The 27,904-nt window shown below is 41.8% G+C and overlaps 1 protein-coding gene across 4 annotated transcripts in view; it reads right to left on the bottom strand.

Annotated features, from left to right (window-relative positions):
* The window catches only part of LOC125882781 (ELKS/Rab6-interacting/CAST family member 1-like), a 215,688-nt gene that overhangs the window by 127,938 nt on the left and 59,846 nt on the right, over window positions 1–27,904 (bottom strand). For all 4 annotated transcript variants that reach the window (XR_007448411.1, XR_007448412.1, XM_049566635.1 and 1 more), the window contains 6 exons: window positions 25,725–25,892; window positions 25,024–25,191; window positions 18,431–18,568; window positions 15,323–15,463; window positions 11,612–11,752; window positions 8,120–8,313 (listed from right to left, as the gene is read on the bottom strand). Coding sequence is in view for 2 of the 4 variants with exons in the window: in XM_049566635.1 (XP_049422592.1) it covers window positions 8,120–8,313; window positions 11,612–11,752; window positions 15,323–15,463; window positions 18,431–18,568; window positions 25,024–25,191; window positions 25,725–25,892 (950 nt within the window). In the remaining 2 variants the exon portion in view is untranslated. The remainder of the gene's footprint in view (window positions 1–8,119; window positions 8,314–11,611; window positions 11,753–15,322; window positions 15,464–18,430; window positions 18,569–25,023; window positions 25,192–25,724; window positions 25,893–27,904) is intronic.

The raw sequence follows: 27,904 nt of genomic DNA, 5'->3' as shown, positions 1-27,904 counted from the left end.
GGGCCGCTTGAAAAGCACGCAGCTCGTGGATTTGTGGTCTCCACCGAAAGGCATATGCTATGCAATCGTTAAGATATGAAATCTGGAGAAAAATTCACTTCCTCAATTGGTTGACCTCAAAATAATTCCACACGATCACTCCTCGTGTGTTTGGTTGAACTGGCACAGCCCGACCTCCAGGGTGAGCTTATGCCTGGGAACGCATGCTAATAACGGCGTGCCAGAGACAAATTGTCCATTACAGAACAATATAACACGCAATAAACTTCTCTAATTTCCCATTACTCAGGTTTATACTCTACATCACTCTCAACCTCCTTCATTTTTCTCTCCTTTTCTCCCCTTTCCAGTCTTTTCTGTCAGTTTCATTTTCTGTTTCCCTCTCCCCTCTATGTTGTCTGTTCTGTTCTTTCTCCCTCTGCGCCTCCACCCGTTATTTCATTTCTGTCTCCCTGTTTTTCTCCCTCTGCCACCACCTTCCTTTCCCCTTCCTCCTTCTTTCCCTCACTCTGTTTTCCACTCTTCCGTCCAAATCCTTTATTTTGGCCATCAGGGCAGATTTTCAGCTCCATTTCCCCTCAGTGTGAAGTCACTCAGTCTGCTCCAATTACCATCTTAGTTACTGAAATAAATAACCTGGTACCATTACAGCTGGATTTAAACTAGAGGGGGGAGAAAGAAAGACACACAGAGGGTTGATTTTTACCCTTGTTTAACCCACATCTGATCTTTTCATTAGTAATGTTCCCGCTGCTCACTCATAGCCCAGGGTTAGCCTTGGTGCCAAGCTAAGAGTTGGCCACAGGCGAATGTATCCTCCTCTGACGTACCTGTTAGCTCCAGGCTAAGTCTTATAATTCACAGCAGGGTTTGGTAGCCCTGGGACAAAGTCAGTATTAGTACATGTTATGTTACAGGGTCAGTGCTTGCGGGTTCAAAACAGCCGAGTTGCTGAATATGTTATTATCTCAAACAGGGGACGTTTGTTAATCCGTGGCTTTCCAAATATTTTTACAGTTACCGACATCTGTAAGCAGCCAAGAAAAGAGCCGCTGGGTTGAAATGTCTCAGCGGTACCTTAACAGTAGTTTCAGTAGAGGCAGCAGTAAGAAGTAACACAAGAGGAAAAATAAAGATCATAGAGATTCTCCATTTGCTAAATTCCAGTCATAGCTTAGCAACCGTAATTAGCGCAGATGTGGAGTCTTCCATGTATGGAATAGCACTGTAGTTAAAATTTTTGGGGTTTGTTTTTTTTCGTAGGCTTCCCAAAACCCAAAACACAGGAGCCTACGTTTAAAAAATGTATTATTAATCTGTGTGTGTCTGTTCCAAAGTAGGGCCTGTGTCCACATAGCGTTTTTCGTCAGCGGTAGTAGGGCGCTGGGAAGCACTTCATCCCAGTGCTGTTTTTAATGACGTGCTGTGCATGGGTTTTGTTTCTATGACAACATTATCTTGACATTAACATTAGCTAGGTAGCTAATGCAATGCTACATTAACAGAGGATTGAATACACAGTTAACAGACTTATAACGGTACAGTAATAAAAGCACAACACTAACCAGCAACATCCAGCATCCACGGGCAGTTTTGCTCGCACAAATGGGCTTTTCTGTCTTGATGTGACAGTAGCCTGGCTAAAAAAGTGGCAGTGGTGACGCCAGCGCCTTTCTGACAAGTTCAGAATTTTTTAACAAAAAGCCCTCGAAGCGCCTGCACAAAAAAGGGGGACTGCTTTGAAAAAAGATGCTAGACACCGCGGCTTTTCTCTAGGCAGCCGCACTGCGAACAGTTGAAAAAAGACACAGGTACTGATAGAAAAGGCTTTGTTGACACAGGAACTAAGCTGCAATTAACAGCCAGAGAACTACTTTAGTAGCCTACCTACAGTAAAATATGAAAACAGTTATATGAAAACATTCTGATCTTACATTTTTCTTCTATTAAGTGCATATTTAAGACTCCTTTTACAAGATTTTAGTTTTAAACAATGGCAACATTCAGTCAGATGCTATGGATTTATTAAGAGAACTGGATACAGCTTTGGAGGCAGGGCCTTGTCTACTCCTATGAAAGATGCTCAATGGTGCATGTTACATTTTTCACATTATAAAATTATCTGGATCTTTCACATCCTGGGGCCCACAGAGCAGGTGCACTAGACACTTACGGTAGCCAAGTGGCTACCTTCTGGTTTGACGCTCCGCTAACTTTAATGGGAGTAAATTGATTTAATCATGCGTCTCTAGACTTAAGAAATGTTACAAGAAAGAATACATCAAATCCCGACAGTGAAACGAGTCATTTTGTGGGGGCTGTGACGCTCAAAAATCCACTGATTTACAGACATCTCTTTCACCAGATACGTCAATGGGGAAAATGTCTTTTTGAGCGCAAATACATCACGTGATGTTGTAATTCTATGTTTGGCCACTATTTAAAATTGGCTTCAAAGCCTGGCACTGTTTCTTGGGGCTTGCTAAAAACAAGGTGTTCAAACAACTCCTGAGAGCAATTATGACATCTTAAATTGCACCAGTCAGGAGCAAAACAGAACCATGACACTCATCATGCACTTAGTCTCTAATCTCTGCCTGCTAAAAAAAACCAAACTGATGTCTCATACTTGTCAAGGTTATGTTTTTATATCTGTATGATATATGTTTAACTATACAGATTTTATTAAGGTATTAGTATTAGTATTAGGTATTAAGTGTGTTGATGGCCCCTGCACTTGAGAGCAGATGTGACATTTGATTTTTAGTGTCCCAAACAATATTGTGACTCTAACATTGCTTGCAAAAACATCTGATGACAGTCAACAAGTCGAAGACAGGCACAGATCCTCCCCTAGCTTAATTAACAAGCTAGCCACGGCTGACAAAATCTGCAGGGAGGTTACCTTCGTCTGAAATCAGGGACCTATTATTTCAAAAATTACTAATACATTTTGAGTGGTAAATCTGTCACGGTCATCACTGTTGACTTGAAAGCTTGAAAGGCGTAGCAACGGTAACTAATGGCGACGGGAATGAGCACACAGTCAGTTCTGCCCTTTTTATGACCGCGCTTCACCATGTCAACACTTAACCACAGCCTTAAATTAGCCAGGGATAGTTTCCCTCATCATACATATAACAGCTAAATGAAACCACTGAATGTGAAGATTTAAAAAGTATCATACCTCCTTACACCCTCTAATATAACCAATTCAAACCGCACACTTCACAGTAATGACTGTGCATGTGCCAGTGTGTAAAAGGATAGTTAAATTCTCTCATAAAAATCTACTTTATCTTAATTTAACTGTTACAAGATAGTCTTCTCAAACACATGACACTAAACCTAGATTTAATACCTCTCCTGTTTCCTAAGAGCAGCAGGCAAAGTTCAGATATTAAATATCAGATGCAGAGAAGATTTTGTTTTATTGTGATCCACCGGGAGGATGAAACATCTTTCAAACACATATGATGTAAGGTCCCACATGTTCATCCATTTGCCGTTTTAAATGGTTATTAAGTTACACTACGATGTTGCCCACAAAGCTAGCTGTTGTAAATCTGCATCTGTGGCTACTGGCAGACTAAATAACACACACAGACACACAGACACAGGCACACACACACACACACACACACCCAACACCCACACAGTTAAACCCACCAGTTTGAAGTCAGCAGGTGCTGAATTATTAATAGTCTAGTATTTCTACTGGCCAGACGGAGACACAGTGAGGAAACACTGAATCTCCCTAAAATCATTAACAACCATTAGTCTTACAGTCAAACTACTAAACCCACAGACAGACACACAGAGAGTGGGAGTGGGTACAAATCGTGTCCAAGGAAGAAACCGGAGGAAGAGATTAAAGAGGCAGAGAGAGAGAGAGAAGGCGCAGACAGAGAGCATACGATAGTTCAGAAATCAAAGGCGTCAAGAGGCGTAAAAACACACAGACGGACCAGTTTTCATAACCGCAGACAGCTCTGACCTGTCTAACCCTCGAAGACAAACTTTGTTCTCACTAGTCTTACTAAAATATACCTCTTTGTACACGGACCACCGACTGCTGCGAGGACCCTACTGGAAACTGTTTCTTATTATTTCACAAAAAGATTCGCACTAATGAGGAACTAAAGGTGCTTGAAAACTCACAAAACTTCACACACGCATCAGAAATAGTGAAATATTTGATACTCAATAAATCTTGTGCTGGGTTGTGACAAAATAGCTCGTTAGCACTCCCTACAAAATTTCAATGAAGAAGTCCTGGCAGGTTTCACCTAGATACACCTAGGTACAAAAACTGGGAGGCACATGCAAAATCCCAAGGCTCTTGGTGCCACCTAAACCAAAAGGAAGTCAGCCATTTTGGATTTCCTTATCATTTTAGTGCTTTTATTTTAACCATTTCCAGGTGTTGTCCTTTAACTAACTCTTCGAAGAGATTTCACGAGATCGACTTCAAATTTGGTCTGTAATCTAAAGACGTTAGCGATGCTAAACGGTGAACCTTTTGAGTTCTCGTTGAACAGTGTGGTCATGGCGAGGAGTCGAATTTCCATGTTTTGCCATGCAATAGGAAGTGGTTTTTAACACAATTAGCAGATCAACCCTTATCTTCACATTTGAGAGTCCCGGCATGAAGTCATGTATGTGCAAATATTGATTTAAAGTCATAGTGCTACCTACTTGTAACAGAAAACGAAATGTTTTATACTTTGATGTACTGCGCCTAGCATGTTGACCATGGTGATGCTTCATGGTAAAAAATCGTCAGTTTTCGGTGTTGCCGTGGTGCATGGCGAATTTTGATGTTTCAGTATGACATAGGAACTGTTGTAACTTGAGTTTACATGGTCCAATCTGCTCCAAATTTCACATACTGGATAAAAGACCAGACCTGAAGACATCTACATGAACATGGTGAGTCACAGTCATAGTGCCACCTACTGACAACAGGAAGTTAGCCTTATGTGACAAAGATCATCCGATTTCCGTGAAATTTACATGCTGTGGTCTGCAGGTGATATACAGCAACATATTATTAGTGTTTGTTCTCTAGCACCACACAGTGGAGACAGAAAGTAGTACAAAATAAATACCTCATTATACCTCATTTTTGGCGCCACAAACTGCTCACAAGAAACAATGCCAAAGTCGTACTCGCACTGTGAAATGCATAGCTGCTGCAACCGTCATCCCACCAGTACCTCCGACATACTGGAAGGTGCGATGGCCCCTTTAACACTGTTTGCCGCTTTAATTTCAATCATGATTTTACTGTGGCCATTAGAAAAAAGACACCTGACCCTACTTAAGAGGTGGTTTTTGTGAAAGAAGTTACTTCCCTGTTTTTTTAGTCCTCTTCATACCGAAATACGCATAACAGACACACAGGCAGAACAACAGAATGAAACAAATATTCAGGGAGACGGGGAAACACAGAGGCAGGCAGGCAGGCATGCATGCTGACAGATAATCAGATACAGATAGAAAGAAAAGACAGATTAAGGTTAAGACTAGAGGTAGATATAGTCTACATAGACACATAAAGAGTGAGAAACAGACAGGTTAAGCAAAATAATGTAGACAAGTATAAAAGTTGTTAGAAACAGACAAACCATTCCTATTAGCATGAAAAAGTACAAAAAACGGAGTGAACTGTCCAGACTCCTAATGAAAAAAAAGAGTGGGTTAAACTCTGCGAGTCAGGCATCCTTGGCTGAAAGTAAAACAAAAGTGAAGCGTGAAAACAGAGCCACTAAATGAAAGAGTTGCATCATTGACAGGAACAACGGCTCAAAGAGTTTCAGGCTGTACAGCAGAGGCTCTGGTGCCAAACTGCGCCCTCATTTTACAAACTTTTGGGAGCAGTTTGGCTTGTCATGCTGCAATATAACAGACGACAGAAACTTCTGCTGATGAGAGTACAACTCGTGCCGATGACTGACCTTTAGGGGGATTTGTTTCATTCCACAAACAGTCCAAAAAAGCTGTGCTAGAGAGGCCTGGCGAAGATTCAGTCAATGCTGCAACTCTTTGATGGCGATTATTAGTGAACATACTCAGCTCTGTCCCATGTGGAAAAGACTTTCGAAACATGAAGAATCTCTTTGACAAGTCACAGTCTTTTTATTTTCTTTAACATGCTGCAATTAGCGGCCTTTACCAGTTCATCTGCTGATTATTTTCCAATGAATTTAATTAATTGTGTTACCTATAAAATGTCATAAAACAGAGAAAAATAAGCATTATAATTTCTCTGAGCCCAATGTGACCTGTTCAAATTAGGGGTGTCAACAGTTTTATTTTAACTGGTTACACATGTCAGTCTATAGGTTAATTTTGCCATTCTTCACTTTACCGCAACCTGGTCTGGTGGGAGCTAGCAAGCAGTGTAGCTCATTCGGAGATTACAACTGGTAACACCGTCCCAACCTGTTGCTGTAGAAATATTGTGCCCATCCATCAGGTCTCCCCGCAGGTTGCCCTAGTGAGAAAACAGCTACATTTTGAGTTGCAAACCTCCTGTGGCATTGTTAACTATGTCAGCACTGTTAGCTCTGTTAGCACAGTTAGCAGTGTCAGCATGGCTAGCTGTGCTAACATGGTTAACTACGCTAGAGAGGTCTTGCTGCTGAAAATGAAGCCACTTACTCACCTGGGCTATATAGGGAGGGTAGCCACCACATTCACACAGCAACGCCATCCTGCCACCAGATGGTGTTACTTGCAGTAATCCCCAAAAAAGTGGTGCCACTAGCTAGCTTTCATCAGACCTGGGTGGTGTGTAGTGCTGAGTGGCCAAAGTTAATGTTAGCTAACTAGTGGAGACCGGAGGGTGGGCCGTGGGCACTGTGTTTCTGCATATTAACACGGCTAGCCATCTGTTTGTCAGCAAAGCCAACAGAAAATAAAATAAAAGGCAATACATTTACATCACAAAACATTAAAATTTCACCACCTGTAAATGGCTAATGCCTAAAGTTCACTGAGTCAGTGGAGTGCCAGACTAAAAAGAAAGGCCTCTTGTATTTTCCATCATTTCATTTAGCCTTTTTTTGGTAAAAATTAAGCAGTTAGTAACCAGTTATTTATGGGCGTCTGGCTATTGAAAACAAACTTAACCTAAAGTGACATGCCTTATTGCTCGTTCTATGTGAATTCTATGGAAAGGAATTCCTACTTTTTTTGGTATTTTGCAAGAAAATGACTGAAATGATTGTTCAGTGTTACATATTGTATTCGTCAGATGCTGTCAGACAACATATTAATCTGAATGTAGGAACCTCTGACCCATGTGCATATGAATCCACTACATGCCTTTCATCTATGATTGTCTGTCATGGTTCGAGGTTCAGTGTCAAATGGGACAAATTGAGGCACAAACGAATTACTGAAGCGTTTTAACTCCAAATTACTTTTCCACATGGAACTGGTTGCTCTCATAGTGCTCTCATACCCCGTCCTCCGACAAGCAAAGTGAGTTTTGTCGTGCATCTGTCTAATTGACTGACAGGGCCTCCAGCCACTCACGTGCCCAGGTAGTCCCACACCAGCCCCCCCATTGGCTGCTGGGAGGCAGCGGGAGGAGGGGCCTGTTTTCGCGACTGCTGAGGACGCCACAGATGAGAAGAAGAGGGAGTTCTGGGGTGTGATGGCCGCATACACACACACAATCGAACATAAACGCACTCACGCAGATGCAGAGCCACATGGATGCATATATATTATGCATATACACATGTGAATAAGGTACAATGATAGAAATAAGAAAAGATGAGTGATCCCAGAGGAAATTAAACCGATGTGGGAGGAGAAAAAGGGAAGAAAGAAGGAAAAGCTTGAGGTGAGAAAAAGGTAAGACTTATGGATTAGTACTGCAGGGAAGATTACCATAGACTCCAACAGCTTGAAATTTGACAGAAAATGGATGACAAAGTGGAGTCCAATCTAAAATTAAATGATCAATTCAACAAGAAAAGACAGTCCTGGTTGTTTTCTACTGATTTAGGTTAACAGAGGAAAGAGGAATATGCAGTTATATTTAAATATTCTTTTTCACAGTCATCGCTCTGCATTAATGCAGCGATTAATCTGGCTCCCTCACCTCTCCAATTCGTGGATCTTTCTCTCCTTGTCGTTCTTTTCGTTCTCCATCTCCCTCAGGATCTCCAGAAGTCGTTCCACCTCGGACTGGGCTTTCCCAGCATCCTCTTTGTGCCGGGTCACTTCCTGCTCCAGGGTGGAGATCTGTTCGGAGAGTTCAGCGCTGGCCTGGGAATCTGCCGCTGCACTCTGAGCCTGGAATAGAAATTAATTATTATAAATAAACTGAACATTAGCTTTCAAAATTAGGTGACCACAATTTGATGGAAGCGATAAGGTCGAAATAAAAAGGATATGCCAATAACAACATGTGTGCTGAAGAAGGGCTGGATGGACTGATGAAAGTGACAGGTCTTAAAGGGACCAGACACAAGATTTGTTGTCTTTTATACGATAGATTTTCATTTTACAAATATTGCATTCGGGAAATGAGGTAGATTGTGTGGCGTGTTTGAAGTAGAAATGATTTAAAGGTAAACTATGCAGAATTTTCCTGAATAACGGTGTACAGACTCATACAAAATTAATCCCTAGACCCACTAGAAGGTTGTGGGGTGTATTTGTCTGCAGAGTCTTTGCCCTCTGCCTGTATTTTCTTATTCTCCTCCGAAATTGCTGTGGCTGGGATGTTTCTGGGCACAGCGCTCAGGTGAGGTCAGGACTTTATAAAAAGGTGGCAACCAGGAGCCAGAATGTGAGCAGCACGAATCCAAGAGGAAGCTTCAAAAACCGCGGACACGGCACTGAAAAAACACAAATATACCGAACACGAGTGAATCTGGGATTGACCTTTACTTTTGCTGGCGATACTGTTTACACTACAGTAACCAACAGTTCCTGAACAGTATCCCATTAACATAATCAGGCCTCGTCAGTTGTCATAAAATCAAAAGTAATTTAGAAGAGTAATACCAAGCCTGGCTAATAAAAACAAAGGGTAAAGGGAAACATGCAGGACTCTGGCAGTGTCTCCACACTTTTAAAAAAATTATTTCTCGTAAGAGGCCTTTGTTTTTTGTATGGTGTCTTTTTACAGCAGGAAATGAAACGTTTATATGTGTGTGGGCATTAAATGATGGTGAAAATCAGTTTGACCTGATCAACCCCTTGAAGAAAACCGCTGAGCATATCTCCTTTAAAAACTGCAACATCCCACCAGCGGATCTTTGAGGCTGTTCTCTGGCACAGTGGTGCTTTGAGCTAAATGCTACCATCAGCACGCTAACATGCCCAGCAACTATGTGGGAATTTAATTTGAAAGGACAGACACAGGAAGTGGCCAAACTCAGCAGTCAGACAGGAGTCACGTTACAAACCAATCATAGCCGACAGATATCTCTTCCTTCTTCTGTAAATATTCAGTCTGATAAATACGGAAAAGTTGATCATGTTAGTGCAGGGCTACCCAGAGCTTTACATCTGTCCACAGACAATAGGCCTACACACTTATAAACAGCGCCTGGAAGAATACGGTTCTTGATTAGTTTGCTTAGCAACCTTAGATGCAACCTGCAAGCTCTTGAAAGCTGGCACAAAAAAGGCACAAGAGTAGCACTCAGCACCCCACCTCACGTTTTCTCAGCGGTTTAAGATGCTGCATGTGTACGCCTCTAATTTCCAGGGCTGGTACCTGCGGTTATTCCACAGGCTAGTTAATAACATGTCGGGCAGGAAATCCAAAGCGTGGGATCATTTTGAGAAGATGAAGGACAAACCCAAGGTGATATGTAAACTCATCTTCATTGGTCGACTACAAACACGACTTATCACCTGAAACATGGAAGTAGCTACATGCCCATTAGCCACTTAGCACAATCATTACTGCTTTGCTGACAGCGTCATTAACAGGCGGCTCACCCTAGTATTTAGTTACAGTCATTAATGCCAAGCTAGTCCAAGCATTTTAGTCTGGCCACTGATGGTGACTTGGGTTTGAGCTGGTTTTCACACACGCAACATGTAAAGACACATAATGCTGATTTATGTAAATATTAGGGTGAGCATGAAAATGTGAGTGAAGTAAAAAGCAAATGAACTGCAGTGTCTTTCTTCTCTCTGCCACTTTGCTCAGCTCCACCGAAAAACGCCGAAAACGAAGAGAAAAGAATCAAATGCAATGAAACAAAGAAAAAAAAGTTAGAACCAGCTTGGAGGTTAGAACAGCTGTGTGTGTTTCCCAGAAGCAAATGTTGCTCTTGGGACAGATTGACTTTGTGTGTGTGTATGTGTGTGCGCACGTCTTGGTCACACAATACATAAACCCTATTAGTTTTGGAAGCGCACAACAGTTTTTACAGGTCTTTATGCGGAGAGGAAATGTTTGGGTGTCTGACGATATAAGAAGATCTGGGTGGAGGAAAGAGAAAGAGAGGGAGAGACAGAGAAAAACAAATAAGACAGGAAAAAAGAAATATCACACACAATGTCACATGCACAATGTCAATCAATTCACACACACAGACAGGTTTTCAGTCTTTTTTTTTTCCATCTGCGGTAACAGAAAGAGACTTCGAAATGAACTTTGATGAGAAACACCAGAGATCCACTGACACCTTCATACACATTCTCACACACACACACACACACACACACACACACAAACACACACACACTCAGGGTGTGGTGGTGGTGCTGTCTTCTCCACTCTGTGAAAATGACTGTAAGGCTGTCAGCAAGCCGTCACACACACACCATTTTATGGGCTGCTGTGTGGGAGAGAATATGTGATATGCAAACGCGCACACACACACACACACACACACACACACACACACACACACACAGTCAGTCGTCTCTCTTGGAAAACAGTTAAGGGAAAACAAAACAAGGGAGAAAGAGACGAGGGGTTCTTCAGTTTAAGATCCTCCATTTGTTGCGTGTGTGTCTGAACTGTGTGTATTCCTCATAACTGAGATTCATATATTCATGTTTTTTAATTGGTAAATGTTGTCAATCTATCATGATCATCATTATTAAGTTTAAAAATAATATTAAAAAGATTTTAGCCCACCTGTTTTGGTCCACATGCGACATGCGACTAGACGAGACAGTCTGCCATAGCAACAACTGTCTATACTCTATACTTGTTGCTGGAAAGAATTTGTAGCATCTTTAATATAAATGAGGATAGTGACAGTGGGATACTTGCTATAATTGATTTTCTAGTAGGCTATAATGAAAACGGCAAAAACCTAACCAGCAGCGATTAATCAGTCAATCCTTGTTTATACAATCCTCTTCTAATTTGCGTAAATTTATGTCTTGTGCCACACAGATGGGTGTTCCTCTTAAACTGATGAGGTGATCGTCTCTTTCATCCGTCCAAAACTCTTCTTGCTCCAAACATTTTACTTTTACAATTCTATTAATAATACCTTATTTCACATACTTTCAGACAAAACAAAATGTTCAAACAGGGGGCAAAAAGTAATATTAAAATCACCATTTTACTGACTGTTAGGGTATGTCTGTACTGTGCTGCAGGACAGCTAACCTTCTTGAGCTGGTTCTCGAGCTTGACGCATTCCTCTCTCTTCTGCTCCAGGGTGATCTCCAGACTCTTCAGCCTGTTGTCCTTCTTCAGGGTGGAGGAAGCCAGAGAGGAAGCTTTCTCCTTCAGATCCAACACAGAAGTCTGAAACAAAAACAGATAAAGACAAAGAGTGATAAGAAAGGAAGCTAACTCTTCAGCTTCTCAGTTCTATAGCCACTGAGCAGCTCTCCTGAAGTGGTTGGCGGTTAAGTGCCTTGGTCATGAAGAGCATTGTCATTAAACCGCTTTTAAAGGATAATTCCACTTTATTATCTCTGCTGGGTGCTTTTTACATGTGTGCATGAGTGCATGTATCTGTCTGACCACAGCTAATCCCACAAACTACTGGACCAACCAGCCTAATATTTTGTGTGCACATTTAAGACTGTATGCTCAAGGACCTCTTGAGGTTGCGGTGATTGAAAACCCTGTTTCACTGACTGTTTTATACCATCATTGACTGCTGATTCCCCGCTCCTCTCAACCAGCCGGCAGGGTTTGCAAGTGATCAACAAAATCACGTAGCAAAAGCACGTCGCAAAAGGTATTTCAAGCAATCGGCTCGGGTAAAAACAAGCCCCACCTAGTCTGTTGCAGACCACATTTTGGCCTCTACCATAGCACAAAAACAGACATCTATCACAAAGTTTGGTCTAATTTTGAACCAGAGTATGTGTAGATTATTCCATACCCAATATGTTGCGACCCACTAAAGTTAGTCATGATGCCAGGTAAAAAAAAAAAAATCCAAGTTTTTTTTATTTGCCACCATCTTGAGTGCGAGGGAGCTGAGAGGAACAATGCTGCAGGCGCGCTTGCGTGTGCACTGTCTAGAGTGGCCATGATCAGTGTCACAGCTGGGACACGGTGTACACTATATACGATGTATACTCTAGATCTACTTCTGCAATCACAACTTGGGTGTCATTTTTGGATATTTGGCAACAACACTGTACTTACCAAAGCAAATCCTTTTAACTTTATAATGAGGTGAGACCAAATGAGATGTTCAATTGTAACCATGTTAGATTACCTAACTGCTTCTGCCTTTTTTAGTAACTTCGCTGAGTTCTCAGCAATTAACTTGGTAAATATGATGTTATTACCCATAGGAATGATGGCTAATATTACAAATATAAAATCCAAGTTGTATGAAACTTGTCCTTCAAGACCTTCCTACACAGTGGTGTGATGACTCTGCCCCTTCTTCCTCAAAACCCTTTCCCATGACCTGTCTCTTTTCTCACTCTTCCAGCTCAATCCCTCCATCCGTGAAGTCTCTCTGCCTTTCTTTTCTGGTCTTTTCCTCTTTTGGTAGGGCCAGTGAAACAGAAACCGACGGGACCAGAAAGGGGAGACACTCAGACGTGTAATTTTACCCTTGACTGACAATACCAACTCCAGACTACGGATCATCATGTTTGACTGGGCTTTGGTCGGAGAAACCTTGCTGCTTACTCTGATTATATTTAGGTACATATATATATTGCTGTTGTCAGACAAACCCCACATCAGCATTTAGCAGTGTAGAAAGGAATGCTTGTTTTCCCCGTGAGTTTTCCCATGTATATCTCAAATTATAAAATGGGACTGTTACAGGTTTTATGACCCCACAGTCCCTCTAAAATTAGCTGAAGAGTCCATCTCAAAAAAAGACATGAAAGGGACTTTTCACTCGATCATGTGTGCTTTTGGCATTTATTTCCCATTTTAAAGGAAGAGTTTTACTGTATTGGGAAATCTATTTCTTGCTGAGAGTTTAAAGAGGGCGTCAATACCACTCTAATGACTACACCCTTATCTTAGCTTAGCATAAAGACTTGCCACATGGGGGAAACAGCTACCATTGCTCGGTCCAAATGCACAAAAGTAATCTGATGACCAGCACCTCTAAAGCTAGCTGGTTTGTTTAATCCATAAAAAAATGAAATCATCTGTCAAACTACTCATTTAAGATGTAGAAGATAAAGTGCACCTGAAAACACATTTTCCAGTTTTGTGACGCCACAACGTAGCTGTTTCTCTCGACTAAACTGAGGACATACTCTTGGTGTGTGTACTGTGAGTCTGTCTTTACATGAAACTTGTGGGCCTTAAGAAGCACACTTGTGCATCGGCAAGCTTTTACTGTTAGCTCGCAAACCAGACAAATCTGCGAGCTCATGTTCTATTTGCTCTTGCAGATGCATCTGGTCCCCCTCCTGTTCAAACAGATTTCCAGCCAGCCTGACCTGGTTCAGGCCAATCACAACCATTTATCTAACACGGGGCAGGTGTCAGACAGTGACTGACAACTTGCAGAGCCTTTGCACTAAGAATGAGCTAGTTAACCATTATCTGTATCTGTGTCTGTATCTGTACTCGGAAAAGGCAGAGTTTATGCCAGAGGCGGGTGAGGTTTAAATCGAAGGTGGGTTTGCGCCCAATCAGAAGTTATTTTAAGTCTGAAATTTATATGGATTAATCAGAAGTTGCAATATTTATAACCTGTGAGAACACTATTTACAGAACAGCCCCAGAATTGAGCTTCAGATCCTATTTTATCACAAGAGTAATAGATTAAACATTGCTACCTAAATGAGGATTTTCCTTAATCACAAGTACAGATAATGACACTCGTAAAAAAGTACATTATCCGAGTATTCAGCTCAACCTTAATTTGCACTTGATGCAAAACATATGATGACAACATTTTTGGCTTGTGCGCACTACAAAAAACATAAACCCAGCTCAGTAAAAAGGAGCGGCGTTGAGGAAACAACAAACGCTGCAGCTGATGTGGAATTTTCTGTTCAACTACTATTTTCAAACTCTGATGGCAAAAACGGCAAAACACATTCACAGACATGTTGAAGCGACACCACCACAGCTCATCTATGCACACTCTAGGCTGTTTACATCCGTCCATCGTTCAGTGCTATTACATATGTTTTATTGCTCTGATTGGCTGTAAGTCTATACAATATGCATCCAGAGGCATTTTTTGATGGCAGGCTAATTTCTTGTCTGTCTTGGTAATGAAAAAACTGGAGCATTAATTATAACAGTAGTTATTTTTATACATCAGTACATTCATTTTCCTCTCTTGTGTTGGCTTAAGATTCATAAAATTGAATTTAGCTTAATTTGTTTATTGTTTGGTTAATTTTTTTTCTACATTTGGCACTGTTTTATCTTCGATTAGATCCTAGGACTGGACACTCTTATTATAAGAAGACTGACATCTAAACACCAGGCTTACACATGCTCGTGCCTCCCAAAGGTATACTTGTGTTAAAACACACTGTTTTGCCAAATTTCTGTGTTAATCATAAAGTTCCTACTGTGCTGTCCAGCCACTGCAGGATGACTAAAGCAAAGACAGTGCTGAAAAATTCTATGTCATCGTCTGTCTCTCCATCTGAGCCTCAGCTGTGGTGTTCTGCGTGAATCACAGAGGTCGAAGCAAGAAGAATTCAGCTCCAATCACTGTTTTCATTGGTTGTGAAGCATATCGTTGTCAAGGAAATGTGACTGTTTTATCGTTGTTGTCCTTCAGCACGAGGACCTTGGGAGGATCCGAGGTCTGTTCTACAGTGATAGATCAATCACGTCTCCTCGACAGGCGCATGGAGAGTGTGTTTTTCTGACTTATAGCATAGATACGCATGAGTGTGTTTGTGTGTCTTCTACCTCACGGTCAGCCAAGTCAGCCTGCAGCTGGGAGACTTTCTCCCTCAACTCCTTCAGCTCCTTCTTGCTGGACTCCATCTCATCCCCTTTTTCTTTCTCCTCTCTCTCCCGCTGCTCCTTCAACCGCTCGATGATTCGCTCCTGGACATGAAGGAGGAGGAGGAGAGAAAAGAGAGAGCCAAGAGAGGGAAAGAAGAGGGGAGAGAGAGGTAGTCAACGCTCCAACAGTTATTCACAGTCACTCAATATCAAGTTTCTATACTAATAACAGTCGCATTAAACTTTATGTACATGGCAGCTCTGACAGGATCTAACAGCCAGCAGTGATTTTAGACATGTAATATGTTCTGGCAAAAGATGTAATATTCACAACTACTAAAACACTATAGACGCTCTCCAGCTATAGAACAACGCAGCGGCCAGTGCAAGCAAAAGTATAAAAGTTCACACACACGAAAGGACCACAAAAAGCCCAGAGAGTGTAACCTGGCTGCGCTGTGTGTCCCTGTGCTGGAGTCCCATTTTAGTGAGGACTGGAGAGTGAAAACAATTTTTTTTGGAAAGTGAGGATATTTTTTGTTCGACCTCACCTCTTTAAAAAGCTGTTTCAGTGTTAAGACTTGGTTTAGGGTTACAGCTAATATCAATTATTTCCTTAACTAATTGATTAATTGTTGGGTCTGTTGGCCATCACAATATCCCAGAGCTCAAGCTAACGTCTTCAAATTGATTATCATATCCAAACATCTGTCTTAAACCTGAATATATTTGCTGTACTGTAAAATGATATAACTGCCTGATATCAGGAAGATTTGTAAACTTGTTACACTTAGTTTCTATCCTCAGTTAACTCAGTGGAGTGGATGGATTCAAAAGTCTGGACCCAGGCAAGTGATTAAGCCAGACATTCGAGAGGATGGTACCAATTAGTGTTGTGTCATTCGCGAACGAATCGTTCAAAAGAACAAATCTGTTGAGCGAACGTACTGAACTGAATCACTTCCGGAACTGATTTGTTCATTTCTCAGTTCAGTTGAGCTCAGCAGCGAGCATGCAGGCCGGGAGTGGAACTGCCGATTCGGTCCGTGCGAACAATGAATCACTCATGAGTCGCAAGGCAGCCAGGGTGCAGGGAGGGACTGCCTCCCGTGTGACGAATCACTCGGTGAATGACGTAACCCCGATCCCTGAGTGATTCAAATCATTTCTTCTCAGCGATACACAGGGACTGTTTTCTCAAAGCTATCGGCTAAATGTAGCCAGGAGTCAAGCCACATGAACACAATCACACACCTCCCCACTGTTTTAACAGACTTAGTTTCCAGATAAACAAACTTAAAATGTAAGACTGGCCAGTAATGAGACTCAGCACTCCTGGAAGACGTGAACTGAACTGAATCATGAATCGTTCAGCTGTGTATCAGTTCAGTGAGTGATTTTTAAGTTTCAACCATTGATTTTTACCTTCTTTTATCTCTCCTGTTCATTTTATTCTATTTTATCTATCTCTATGGAGTTTTGATCATCTTTTTAATTAGTTTTTTTTCTGTTTTGATTGGTTCGCTTTTTTAATATTTCATTGTCTTGTGTGTGTGTCATTCCAATTTTGCCACGTGGAGCACTTTGGGCTGCATGTTTGTATGAAAGGTGCTATATAAATAAAGTTAATGGACGAGAGTGTCATGGTCACAGCAGCGCAAGATGTAAACATTAATGGCGTCCTCCTCAGCTGAGCTGTGATGTTAGCTAGCTCAGTGGTGCTAGGTGAGCTAGCATTAGATGCAAGCTTCCTTCTGCGTGGTGATACGGTTAGTGGGTGTAGTTTGGTAGAAAGAAAATAGCTCCTACATGAAACTGCTCACAACAAGGTCTGTGGATTATGTTGAGTAACCAGGTCATGATTTCTGGAAAGACACCTAGTTACATTATGTTAAACGAGAAGGAAGACATCTCTACGACCGATATCTCCCAACACTTGACAACTAATACCAAAACAATCTAGACTGAAAATTAGCACTACAGATAAATGAACAAATATCTGTTTGTGATTTTGGGGTGAACTGTCCCCTTAAGATTATGATTGGGAAAAGGTTTCAGGATGTAGTTTTGATGGTTAAAGACAGGGTTAGGGGCTTGAATGCATCATCCAGACATTAAAACAGATAATAGGATTATCTATACTGTTTACGAAGATGAAACTACGAGCATGAAATAAAACTTGACACAGGGTAGAAAAAAAGTTAACAAAACTTATTCCTGTTCTGCTTTGAAACATAACACGGTGTAGAACAATGTGTGTGTGACAGAGAGAGGGAGTAATGACATAAAAAACAGCAGGAGGTGGATGGAAAAATGAAAAAAAAAAAAAAAAACAGACAGGAAGAAAGGACAGATATCCAAGGGCACCAAAACAATGAAGACAGAGAAAAGAAAACCTTGTGAAAGTCATTTAAAGTCGTCGGCCACCTCTGCCTGCCAACACTCACACATCTAGCTGACACCCTGAATATTAGTCACTGGACAATTAATAGCCCCGTTTCCTGTGTGTGTGTGCGTGCGAAGGCGATGGAGTTGGTAACAAAATCGCGCATTACAGTACAAAAATATATCCTCATCAAACACTTTGAAGCGGTGCGCCGGTGTAAGTGTCACTGGTCGGTTTCCCAGAATCAGGGTCAGGTCCTGAGTGCACAATAACAGATCATCAAAGGGGCGGTTGAGGGTTTCATTCCCATGCTCAGGTGGTTCAGGGCTGTTTTATGGCTGTGGCACCTGAATGCTCACCAAAACAGCGACAGTGTGCTTGTTTGTTCTGCACCCATCGGTGCGAGACGTGCACGCGCGCTGGATGGGTCTTAATCTTTTATGAACGCAGGCTGTGAATGATTTAATAATGAAACAGCCAATGTGATTATTGGTTCATTTCCATTTATCCAGAGTCATTTGGTCATGGCGTGGGTGGTCGGCTGTTTTGCTCATAGTGGTTTTATTAATGTAACCTTGCTCTGGAGCTGACCTGAGGTTGACCACCGTTATGTGTGTGTGTGTGTGTGTGTGTGTGTGTGTGTGTGTGTGTGAGTGTGTGCGTGTGTGTGTGTGTGTGTGTACCTTCTCAGCCAGAGCCTCCTCCAGTGTTCCCAGTGCTGTGTCGGTGTTGGAGGTGTCTGTCTGTAAAGACTTGACTCTGTCTTTCAGGCCGCCCAGCTGTTTCTCTTTATCCCTCAGCTGATCCTGGAGGTTCTCTATCTGCACAGAAAGAAAAGGAGACAAGAACTCATAAATAGTTGTTGTTTTTGATGCACAACTCATTTATTTAGCGAGGAATGGTATTATGGCGGTAAGTGAATCGGCTCTCTCACGCTGCCAAAGTAAAGCACTGTGGTAACTGCTTGTAACAAGAGCCCGGACGATAATGAGTTTCTGCAGACGAACAGCAAATATAACGGCAATTAACACTTAAATTGAATTAGCTTTAACAAGAACTATAAACAGCAACAAATATATGTGAGTAAGACTCAAAGATTCAATTCAATTCAATTCAGATGTACATACTTATACAAAAGTAATCCCTCTCATTCATCACTAGAAGTATGTGGCAGTGTATTCATCAGCAGACACTCTGCCCTCTGCCTGTATTTACTAATTTTTTTCCTATTTTGCTATGTGCTTTCTGTTGAGGTCGGGACTTAATAAAAAGGAAGCCACCAGGTACCAGAACGTAAGACGCACGTGTCCAAGAGGAGGCTACAAAAATCAGAGACACAGTGCCGAAAAGCTGCAAATATAGCAAGGCAAAACACCAAGCAGACAAAGCCGGGGTTGCTTTATCTTTTACTTTTGCTGGCGAGCACTGAAGAAGAGGCCTGTTGGCCTGTTTTCTGCTGGACAAGTAGATGCCAGCGGTTAGCTTAGTTAGCTTTCTAAAGTATCGGAATTTCTATTTAGACAAATGTAACATTCCTACAAAATAAAGTAGCTTGTTATGTACATACAAACAGTGTAGGGGGGACGGACCAAGTTTAAATGAGTCTGCAAACAGTAACCGACAATTCCTCCAAAGTATCTCACTATATAATGACGAAAACCCTGTGGGTGTGTCTGTTCCACGTTTTTCTCCTCATTGACTTGGTCAGTCCATGTGAAATTTGGCACAGTGGTAGAGGGTCATGGGAGGATGCGAATGAAGCAATATTACATCAATTGGCCAAAGGGGGGCACTATAGCAACCGATAAAAATTGCAAACTTTGAATGGGCATATCTCATGCCCCATATGTCGTAGAGACATGAAACTTTGTACAGAGATGCCTCTCCTCATGAGGAACAATATGCCTCAAGAACCCATAACTTGCGGTTATACAGATTTTCCGCCATTTTGAATTTTTTGAAAAACACTTAAAATCAATCTCTTCCTAGGAAGTTTGAGCGATCTGCATGAAACTGGGTGAACATAATCTAGGGACCAATATCTAAAGTTCCCTCTTGGCAAAAGTTGGAAAACTTACTAAAACTGAGCTTCTATAAGGCAATGAATATTGCGGAGGGCGTGGCTCATCACATAAAGGTGTTTAACATCTCAAGGGTTTCACCGATCACCACGCAACTTTGTAGGCATATGACCACACATAATCTGAGGGGACCCCTCCATTATTGACCCCATCAAACAAAATGGGGGCGCTAGAGAGCTAATTTCTTATCTAGGCCCAAGCGCCATATTGATTTTTACTAAACTTGGTAGATATGTAGAACAGGACACCTCAAGGTGACTGGAGAAATTTAACTCTAATTGGCAACTGGGTGGCGCTATAACAACAGAAAAATTCTTAAAAATGGCTAAAATGCGACCGATCGCTGTGGCTCCCCCTGTAGCTGAATGTTGTTTTTTTTCCAAATGTTTGGTATGACTAAGTCATGGTATGGCATGCTGTACTCAATGAGTATGGACTAGTACCTTTAAATTATGTTTTATGGGCGCTGTGTCTCTTAGATGCCTGTTGCTTACAGTCTAGCATCTGGTTGCTACCTTTTTATAAAGCCCCGACCTCACCTGAGCGCTGAAGGGACACACACCCATGAACATCCTTAACATAGAAAATAGACAAAAGAGGACAATAAGAAAACACAGGCAGAAGGCAGAGTCTCTACAGAAAAATGCAACGCCGCACACTTCCGGTGAGTCATAAGAGATGAGTGAGAGGAATTACTGTGTGAGTCTTTTAAGTATTTCAGGAAAATCCAGCAAAGTATATCTTTAACTAAACAGGAAAGTGAAACAAATCTGAAAATCTAATAAAATAATTATATTATGCATATTCAGATGTTTGTTAGTGAATTTAAAAAATATATATATGTTAAGGGAGAGCACATGCACATCACGTAGGTGCAAGGCTATCAAAAAACATCTACATGAACATAAAAATGACGCCTGCACACCCAGTCTATGTGTGAGTGTGTGGGCGTTATTTTTCCTCTTCATGATGAAAAATTATAAAATTATTTCACTTGATTGGATTTTCAGGCCGCTTTGATGCTCATTGCTTATGACATATAACCTAGGTCGGCTTCACATTTGACAACTCCACGGAATCCATGATTCACCTAACGAGTGAAATTACCCCTTTCAGACCCATAGGAATATGTGAGTCTCTCTGACAGCCAATAAAAATAGACACCTCCCACATTCCCTCTGTTTCTCTCCTGTCTCCTCTTGCACTGATTTCAAAGCACTGACTCTCCGGGTCAAAAACAAACGCAACTCCCTGCTTACAACACTGTCTTCTTGCACATGGGCTCGAATATGATTCATCTGGAGATTTTCAAAACATGAAAAAGGCTGAGAGGTAGGGGTGTAAGAAAATATCGATGCACTTGAGTATCACGATATTATGTTTTGTGATACTGTGTCAACTGACTCTTCGCGAAGTCCCGCCCCCCGGTGCAGACTGGCCAATCCTAACGTAGCAGAGATTCATTTTGTGTTGTGTTTAAACCCTCGACCACCAGATCCTTCAGTGCTGCAATCTATCTTCAGTCATTTGACTCTATGAAATAGGAAGAACCCTACATTTTTGAGTATCGCAGTATATCGCAATATATTCACTCGTAACCCCTGTATCCCGATACGTATCGTAACACCAGATTCTCGTGAGCCCTACTCAGAGGTGCTGTGCTTCTGTTACCTTTAACCCTCACTCCAAATACACACTCTCCTCACCTCCACCTCTTTCTCCCTGCCTCCTCCTGTTTCCTCTCACAGTGATTTGGTAGCAGATTAATTTTCTATTAAAACACAAAATCAGCAGAAATAACCGAAGCGCTCGCTCCTTCCCTGAGCCCACAGCGTGTGTGTGTGTGTGTATGTGTGCGTGAGATCACAGACAGAGATAAGGAGCTGTGTCAACTTCGTGGTATTCATTAAAAAATGGATGGAACAAAAGGTTGAGCAGCACAGAAATAACAAATTGAGGAGAAAAGAGAGGGATGGAAAGCTTATGTAATGTGGTGTTAAGAAGGGGCGAGCTTGGGTGGTAAAATGACTGCGTTTCAGCCGCCCTCTCCTCCTGTGTCTCTTTCTTTTGCTTTGCCGGAGAGAAAGGAAATCAAGCGACTGACAAGCCATCACAAAAAAACATAGAGTCGGATTGGTATGCAACCTTTGACTCCACTGCAGGTGAGACGCACACATTTACAGTACCGCAGAGATCGTGGGTGTGTGTGTTCGTACAGTAAAACACTTCCAGCGCCTCATTAATCAACTGCTCACCTGACAGCTTGACTGACACCTCCTCCTCTCCCTCACACACACACACACACACACACACACTTGACATTGAGAGGCAGAGAGACTCTTTGATCCCGTCTGCACTTCCTGAAACTGACAACTGCTGGATGCCTGGCTCACACACATACACAGTATTTACAAACCCACACACACACACACACACACACTCTTTGCCCGTCTCGTCCTATTTAAGTCCCGAAATCGTGTGTGATAATGAACGTGAATATGTTAACAAAACAATAAGCGGCTGATGCTTCTCTTCATCTATGTCAAAAAATTACATTTAACAACAAAGAGAAGCGGATGATGGCGGATCAGAAGAATTAATTCTATGCACTCACGGTAATTTCCTTCATGACTAACATATAATGACAGGTAAAAACACGAGGAGGGGGGACGGAGCGGAGAAGAAGAAAGAGAGGTATTTTTAGTTTTTCCAAAGGGAGGAAGAAATTATGAAATAATGCGCGCAGATTAGATAAAGGAGGAGTCAGCAGTGTCTCCGTCTCCCTCTCAGACACTGGACTGTATTCTATTTGAAGACAGCAGAGGTCATCATTTATTGAACAGGAGGAACTCATTAGTATGCATCTGATTTCAAACACACTCTGTCTCTCTCCTCCCCCTCCCTGTCCTGCTTTATGTCTGTCTGCTTGATTGTCTCTATCAATTATCTGCTCACACTCTCCATTTTTTCTGTAAGGGACAACTGGAGGGACGCGGGGGAAAGAGGGAAGAGGTCGGATTTTTTTTACAGCTAAAGACCAAAAGGCTTTAAACGGGAGATCTCGGCTGTACGCTAGATTTTTTTTTGGTCATTTTTACACTTAATTTGTTGGATGTTAATGTCTAGATTCCCTAAACCCTTCCTTACCCTTCATTTTGTGTGTGTGTGTGTGTGTGTGTGTGTGTGTGTGTGTGTGTGTGCCAGAGACAGAGGGTCACTCCTGCCTATCCATCCAGCTGACAGCTTCACCACAAAGCACACACACACACACCCACACACACACACACACACACACACACACTGAAAAGTGGCCAAAATATGCAGAGGGCACCTGTAACTCTGTCTGCCTGTACACCTGCCTGTCTGCCTGCCCTTCTGTCTGCCTGCTCAGCTGTCTGTCTGCATCGGCTCCCACGCCACATACTGTCTTACAGCCCCATCTAGTGGTGGTAGTATCACATGACAACATGCAGATTTCAATGGGAGAGTGTCTCCATGTCTATTGTCCATTATTTTTCCATTTCATTCAATTAGGGCAATAACTTCACAGACTTTGTGGTGGCTTTGCATGTTTTGTTCTGCTTTGTGTTCTGTTTTTTTACCATTTTCTGTCTCTTTATTGCCCCTTAGTCCACCTTAAATCGATTCATATACCATGGCACATTTTAATAGGACAATACAAAGTCAACCTATCACTTTATTAAAATATGACGGATAAAAGGACTTCTGTCCCAGCAGGATTTGGAAGTTCGAGTTGCTAGGGTTTGCCTCCCCCTTGTGCTTCCTTTTTCCCCTTCTTAGTGTTCATTTTCAGTCCGTCTCTGTGTGTGTGCTGGGCGTGGCCTTCTGGTTCCCTCTTCCTGCCAATTCTCCTGAGTGCCAGCAGCTGCTGAGTCTATACACCTGAGCCACATCTACAATCAAGCCACTGCAGTCTGCCAGGTCGCTCAGTCTCCTCTGTGGTACAGACGTCAAGGCCAAATTATACGTCTTGACACATTGTCTTTTCATGCTCATGGAACTCAGTTCACACTTTGTTCTGTCTCTCAGGTTCACCACACTAGCTTCAACAACACCAGCCACGTCCAGTCTCGTCTTCTGCCTCTGGATTTGGATTGCTCTGCTTCCCCATTCCAAGCCCACCTCAGCCATCGTTTCACTCAAGCCTTCAGTCCCCATCTTCAAACCACTCTCAGTTTCCTGGTAGTGTTTGCATTTGGGTCCTAAGTTGAACTGCCACAACACAAGTCCTCACTGAGACCAAGGAAGTAGATCACATCACTCAGCTTGACACATCACTCAGCTCTGAGGTCTTCAAACAGGCTTCCTGTCTCTCAGATTCAAATTCAGAATACTACTGTTGATTTATAAAGCTCTGAATGGTTTACCAACCACACAGATCTCTTGTCGCCTGGGACAGGTCTGCTTTGTGTCCCAAGAGTCAACACTAAACATGGAGAAGCAGTGTTTAATTTTTATGCAACACATATTTAGAACAAACTCCCGGAAAACTGCAGGTCTGCACCAACTCTCACTTCTTTTAAATTAAGACTGAGGACTTTTCTTTTTGCCGCTGCCTTTTATTAAATAAAACATTTATTCATTTCTTTCATTGCACTGTAACTTCTATTCTTGTTTTTTATACCTGTGTTAGTATATTCTTGCTTGTTTTTGTTTTCTAATCTCTGGCTCTTTCACGGCATTTTTAATTGTATTTAAATGTCCTTTTATAACGTACACTTTGTCTCAATGCTTTTAATGTTTCATGTAAAGCACTTTGAATTGCCTTTTGGCCAAAATGTGCTACATTAATAAACTTGCCTTGCCTTTGTGGGTGTTTTGCCTATTTTTTTTAGTTATTTTGTTTCTCTGAAGTTGCTTTGCATCTCTTTGTGGTCATTTTGAGTCTTTTCCTGGTCGGTATGTGTTGATTTGAGTGACATTTTGCACATGAAGGCCAGAATGTCCTCAAACACTTTGTACCTCTATGCCCTACATCTATTGTAAAAAGTGATTAATTTTTATGATTTCGGTGGCAGTGACACTTGCTTTCAGTACGTGCAACTGCAAAAATACTGCCCCCTATTGGAGCTAAAATGTTGCAAACAATGAATCCAATTAAGATGACATCACAGTGGTGCTCACACTGTTTAATCTGTAACACAACAATGGCTTTATACTTGGTGTTTTCTTACCTTCTTCTGCAGCACATTCACTTTGCGCTCCTTGACGTCCAGCATGTCTTTGAGGTCGCTGATCTCTCCATTCTGAGTGCTCTTCTCTTCCGTCAGCTCTGAGATCTGCTGACTCTTTTTAGCCAGGAGGGATTCCTTTTCCTCTAAACGGAGACGCAGCGCATCCACCTGCACACACACACAATAAAAAGTCAGTTGAAACAAATACATACAACCTATGATCAATTTCCATGTGATAAGTAATAGTACCATTACATACAGAAGCAACTTACACTGGCTCCAAATTCATGTTAGGATACACATTAAAATCTCTCCATGGTCTTGCACCTACACATATCTCAGAACTTCTCACCCCTTTGCAGCACCACCAGACCCCTAACATCCACCCACTGTGGCATGTTTGCTGTGCCCTGTTCCTGGAGAAGAAAGCCCAGGGACAGGGCTTTTTCTGGAGCAGCTCCTCAGCTTTGAAACAGCTTGCCGGAGGCCATTACACACACTGAGTCTGTTGAAGCTTTGAAGACGCACCTTAAGACCCACTTTTATTCTCCGGCTTTTAATTGCGTTTAACCTCTCTTTCTATTTTTATCTGATTCCCTGAGTTTAATCTGTGTTTAAACTTGTTTTATGTTAATCTTGTTTCACACATCGTCTCTATATATAGCTCTGAATAGTGCTACATAAATGAAACAAGTCTGTACCTCAGTCTGCAGTATAGCGGCTCTCTGTTCCTTGGCAGTGAGTGACTCCTTCAGGACGTCCACGTGTTGTTTACTGTCAGAAAACTGATTGTTCAGAGTCTCCAGTTTGGTCCTGAACGCCAGCAGCTCGCTGTCCTTACGACTCAGATCCTGCTTTACCTGCTCCATCTGAATGACACACACACACGACATACAGACCCAGTTAGAGTGGGTACTAGAGAAGATGACACGTTGTTAAAATCTACTGAATTCCACAATGAGCTTTACTAAATGAGCACTCGTTCTAAGGTGTTTGTTAAGGTTTTAGCCATAACTTTATTGTGGAACGCTCTATGTAAAGGTCAAAATGTTTAGAAAAAGTCCCAGCCCTTGGGTTTCTAGACCTACGTACTTACCCTACCTATGTGTTTTTACTAAAATATTAGGAAAACCTATTGAATCCAACCCCCTCACAGCTCTTCTAGGTATTCAACCTAAATACTTTGAGGTTCTTGACATTGGAGATGTGATTTGCTATCTATGGTTCTAATGACAGTTACAGAGTTCAGTTAATAGACAAGCAGTAATAGAGTGCCCAGGATGTTCCTTTGTCTCAAAGTCAACAGGTTTTTTGGGGTTTTTGATTAGATGCCTAAACTAAGGTCTGTGGTTAACAAGAGTTTGAGAGACTTATACGTTTTCTTCTGCAACATAAAATACATCAGTAAATACCTCACTTCTGAACTTTGAAGCTTTTATGTGTCTTAAAAAGGGCAGCTGCTGACAAGTGGCTAAATGAGACTACGGAACGTCATCACACCGAACATGGCTTTACAGCATTATTGGGGTGGCAAAGTTAAATCATGCAACCGCGGTATAGTTTGTTTATAGCCTAATGTTAGCTTTTTACTTCTGCCGATTGCATTTAGGCTTCAAAAATCATAAAGAAGATTAGATTGTTTTAATGAACAAAACATATAATAAATGTTTGGTTGGCACAGAGCTTTTTTTCTGCAATAATCCAAAATCCAATGGAAAAAAATCCATAGGCATTTTGAAGAGGGAACCAGGGTGACGCTAACTTCCGTGTCACTCTACAGAAAAACGTCATCCCTGGACCATTCTATAATATTTATCAATTTATATAATAAAAAAATGCCCGTATTTAACCATTCACTGTGCTGTTCTCACTAATCTTTATCAGAAGGCAAAGCCAGTTTTAGCAGCCTCACACAAGTCAGGTGTACGCAGAGGTGTTTCTGAAATTGGAAGCCATTTGGGGCTCAGCCCAGAGCTCTTTGTTGATGCTTTTCTATGCACTCTGGCACCTTATTTACATTCAAAGAGATGTGTAATCCCTCCAGCATGTTCTGGGTCTGCCCTGGAGCGTCCTACCAGTGGGACAGGGCGTGCTCCAGGACGCATCCTGATCAGATGCCTGAACCACCTCAACTGACCCCTTTCGACAGGAAGGAGCAGCGGCTCTACTCTGAGCTCCTTCCAGATGTCAGAGCTCCTCACCCTATGTCTAAGGCTCAGCCAAACCACCCCACGGAGGAAACTCATTTCGGCTGCTTGTATCTGCAATCTCATTCTTTCGGTCACTACCCAGAGCTCATGACCATAGGTGAGGGTTGGGACGTGGATGGACCAGTAAATCGAAAGCTTTGCCTTCTGGCTCAGCTCCTTCTTCACCAATCAAATAAAGAATTTGATTATATTTCCCGATCTTTGCTCAGCAACAGTTTTGTGTGAAAGAAATTAAAGGCCTGTCTCAAATATACAGTAGACGCCTGTCCCTTATATAGACCCATTGATTTCAGTCATTTAAGCAAATAATAGCCTGGGCTACTAATTGAAGTTTTACGGTAAGGGCCACTGTATCAGTTTTAGGACATTTTGTGTAAAAGGAAAAACAAGCCATTTTTCTAATCTATCACCTGGAAAGCAAACAAAAATTAGAAACACATCACAGTCAGTGCAGTATTACAAACCCATTTATACATATGGTGTACTCCCCAACTACTGTGTTGTACTGTACAAGAGGGTCAGGGTCGATTCTTTCAGTTATCCCAAAATAATTCAAAGGAAAAACAGTTTAATGTCTACAAGTGACCTTTAGCATCTCAGTGAGCTGACTGGGAAGTGAATTTAACATGACAGCTAAAAAGAATGGACCCAAACCACACAGGAGAATTAGT

The sequence above is a fragment of the Epinephelus fuscoguttatus genome, linkage group LG22, assembly GCF_011397635.1.
Source record: "Epinephelus fuscoguttatus linkage group LG22, E.fuscoguttatus.final_Chr_v1".
Lineage (NCBI taxonomy): Eukaryota > Metazoa > Chordata > Actinopteri > Perciformes > Serranidae > Epinephelus > Epinephelus fuscoguttatus.
The sequence above is the reverse complement of the archived record's forward strand: the minus strand, read 5'-3'. Positions and strand labels throughout refer to the sequence as shown.